Here is a 3,789-nt window from a genome sequence, read left to right as displayed (position 1 = left end):
TGCATCGGTGGAGTTCTTACTTTTCGAATTTGAGTCGTTTTTTCTGAAAAAAAAGTGGAATTTTCTCGCAAGAAGCCAAGAAGTGATGCGTATAAAGATTAAATTCCTACTGGCAACGTTTCTTTAATTACCCTCTCTTCAATGCCCTCCCTCTGTCAGTCTTTTATACATATATTAATTAACGTAAAATTGTCTTTCACAAACTGACAATGAGTGTTTTGTCCCCCCTCTTTCCGGGATTATCTGGCCTTTTAATTAATTAGAATTTAGAAACAAATTTGAAGCTTCTCATTTTCGGAGTACAAATCAAATCAAACCACATAATTGACAAATCCACTCTAATTTCAGAAAATACATCGATTAATCACCCAACGAAGAAAGATTACTACCTCCACTCTACCAATCATATCCTAACATGGACAGCCAAGCAATTTGGAATCTGCCCTTGAGAACAGTTATAAGAACACCCACAGACAGAAAAGGTCCCACGCGCTAGAAAAAGAAACAAGAGAGAAGGGAAAAGAGAGCTAGCTAGCTTTCTCTTCTCCGTCGTCACCTCTTTTTTATCCTCTCTCTCAAGCGGAACCGGTTGATCTTAAGTGTTTTACAGAGAGAATAAAAGAAGTCCGTCCAGTATGGGGAAAGAGAGATCAGAGAAAGAGAAAGTTGGAGGAGGAGAGCATAACAAGAGGAATATGTTCGTGTCTTGTGTTGTAATGAACTCGTGTGCTGCAGAGCTTAAACTTGTTTTAACAGCTCTTTTAGTTCTTTGCAGTATTGCTACTCTTTTCCAGATTCTTCCTTCACGTTTCGCCATCTCTGCTTCTGATCTCCGTTTTTGCATCTCAAGAATCACCACCACCACCACCACCACCACCACCACCATTGCCCCCCTCAACTCCACCACCACCACCATACCTCTAACCCCATCTCCACCCTCCGCTCAAAAAGATCAAGTGGCTGACAATGGTGTTATAAAGCGAGTATTTAACCCCTATGGTTCAGCTGCTTATAATTTCATCACCATGGGTGCTTACCGAGGTGGACACAACACTTTTGCTATTATAGGCCTTGCTTCTAAACCTCTCCTTCTCTACTCAACACCCACTTACCAATGTGAATGGGTCCCTGAATCGCCATCTGCATCTAATTCTACATTCTCCACCGTCTCTTATAGGATCCTCCCTGACTGGGGCTATGGTCGTGTTTACACTGTTGTTGTAGTGAATTGTACCTTTTCAGAGGCAGTTAATGGTGAGAATTCAGGTGGGAAGTTGTTCTTGGAAGCCTCAACATCAGGCGGTGGTGATAAAAATCTTAACATTACTGATAGATTTGAGGTTTTAAACGAATCTCCAGGTGATTTAAACATGTCCCCTTTTAGTTCGAAGCCTCAATATGATTACTTGTATTGTGGCTCACCTTTATATGGTGGGTTAAGTCCACAAAGAGTGAGGGAATGGATTGCTTATCATGTGAGATTATTTGGAGAAAGATCCCATTTTGTGATACATGATGCTGGTGGGGTTCATGAGGAGGTTTTGGAAGTCTTGAAGCCATGGATGGAATTGGGTTATGTTACATTGCAAGATATAAAAGAACAAGAGAGGTTTGATGGGTATTACCATAATCAGTTTATGGTTGTTAATGATTGTCTGCATAGATATAAGTTTTTGGCTAAGTGGATGTTCTTTTTTGATCTTGATGAGTATATTTATTTGCCACCAAAGAATACTATCAAGTCCGTGCTGGATTCCCTCTCGGGTTATACTCAGTTCACTTTTGAGCAAATGCCTATGAGCAGCAAGCTCTGCCTCTCTGCTGATTATGGTAGATATTACAGGTATATCCATGCTCGCTCCCTTTCCATTTTCACTCTTATTTTATTTTTTTGCACAATTGAGTTTAGTTTTATATCAGCACGACTGATTTCAAGCAGTCAGAACTACAAAACGGGTCCTTTTTTTTTTTTTTTGTTCTAGTTTTTGTGATATATATATATATATATATTCTTGTTCCAGTTTTTGTGCTATATATATATATATATATGATTAAAAATAGAGATCTGCAGGTTCATAGAAAGGTCCTGCTAGCACAGTAGTGGTGAAGTTTTTATATGGAGAAAATTAGGTTCTAGGCCTTAAAAAATTGGGGTGGATTGTTGGTTGCTTGAGGCTTTTGGGATTTAGCTCATCAGTCGGCTGCTTTTAATTAGCTTGTTTTGAATTTTCTAGTTTTGCTGTTTGGTTCCTCTTTCTTTTCCATTCTGGCAATTGCGCGTGTATTTATTGGGTTTTTAACTTAACCAATGATTGAGCAAAATGTTAAGAGCATTATTGGGTTTTTGAAATTAGTATGATGCTTTACCCATTTGTAATGCGGTGGTTGCCGGATTGGAAAATTTTAGAATTGATGTTGAACAGACAAACAAATGATTCAGTGGTTTGCTCATGTTTGGAATTATTCTTCTGGTGTCGTAACTTTGATTTCTCTCTCGTTATTGTATTAGGGCAGGTGGAAGTGGGGTAGTTTGAATTTTGTTCCAACAATATTATCCTAGTAATTTCTTTACTTTGGGGCTTGTCATTTCTTTTTTTATTATCAATCTTGTGTTTGTTCAAGTGTCATTGTATTTCCAAGAATAATAAAAAACTGAGGCTCGATCGCTGATGTTCACTTCTTAGAATAAGGTTAAGAGTTCATTGTGGAATGGAAAATGGATCGTGGTGACGAAATGAACTTTGAAAATGAATGAAAATCAATTGGATAGCCGTGAGCGATGCTGACATAGAATATAATGAGATTGCATTGATGTTAATATGGATGGGAAATAGAGGATTGCTATGCCGAGGCGGCTGCTGCTGGGACTTGTTATGATGTGGGGTTCTTACCTCTTCACCGAAAATGTCTATGATTTTGATCATGATACTGAGTTCCCATAAGATCTCCCTGTTGAGAAACTTGATTTCAGGAATTGCTTTCATGCTGTGATGACTGATGTGTCTAGTTCCTCCCTTGAGATATATCGGATGCATGCAGTGTTTGGAATTTCGTTGTTACTGATTGTAAAATGTCTGCAATTTGATCGAATTGCATCCTGTTCCCTTCATAACATGTCTTGTGATTTTGCTTGGATTCACAGAAAGTGGGGGTTCGAGAAGCTTGTTTACAGAGATGTGAAGAGGGGCATAAGGAGAGACAGAAAATACGCAATCCAGCCGCGCAATGTCTTTGCAACTGGAGTGCACATGTCCCAGAACTTCGCCGGTAAAACAACATACAAGACCGAGGGCAAGATCAAATATTTCCATTATCATGGAACCATAGCACAAAGGCGTGAGCCTTGCCGGAACCTGCTAAATGTCACAGAGATCAACTTTGAAAACGTTCCGTACGTTCTTGACACCACAATGCGAGATCTTGCGTGGTCTGTGAAGAAATTTGAGCTCAAAATGATCGGACCCAAAGTGCCCCACCCCCACCTTTTGGCGGTTTCCAAGCGGCCTCGTCGTTTTCGGCATAAATTTTCCATCAACGACGGCCAGCTTTGGTTTTCTTTTTCAACGGTGTGAAAGGTTTTTTAACATGGATTAATTCTCAAGTAAACATGTGCTGCAGAAAAGTCACAGGCTGTAGTTTTCCTTTTCTTCCTAGATCGTCATGACAAGTCCATGTTGTGGGCGACAAAACTTTGGTCGCTTTCGAATGTCTCCGTCTAGCTCTTAACTAACGTGAAAAAGCAAAATGATTTTTCTTCTCTTATCATCATCTTATGATTTATTCAAGATG

The 3,789-nt window shown here is 39.5% G+C and overlaps 1 protein-coding gene across 1 annotated transcript; it reads left to right on the top strand.

The window, feature by feature from the left end:
* The first annotated feature begins 473 nt into the window (after positions 1-473).
* Positions 474-3,572, top strand: LOC105124421 (uncharacterized). The gene is made up of 2 exons (XM_011024442.1): positions 474-1,843; positions 3,143-3,572. The coding sequence occupies exons 1-2, from the start codon at positions 636-638 to the stop codon at positions 3,570-3,572; spliced, it is 1,638 nt and encodes a 545-aa protein (XP_011022744.1). The 5' UTR covers positions 474-635.
* The last annotated feature ends 217 nt before the right edge of the window (positions 3,573-3,789 follow it).

The sequence above is a fragment of the Populus euphratica genome, unplaced genomic scaffold (genome assembly GCF_000495115.2).
Source record: "Populus euphratica unplaced genomic scaffold, PopEup_1.0 scaffold4.1, whole genome shotgun sequence".
In the NCBI taxonomy this organism is placed as follows: Eukaryota; Viridiplantae; Streptophyta; class Magnoliopsida; order Malpighiales; family Salicaceae; genus Populus; species Populus euphratica.
Note: the sequence above shows the minus strand (reverse complement) of the source record. Positions and strands in the feature narration are given on the sequence as shown.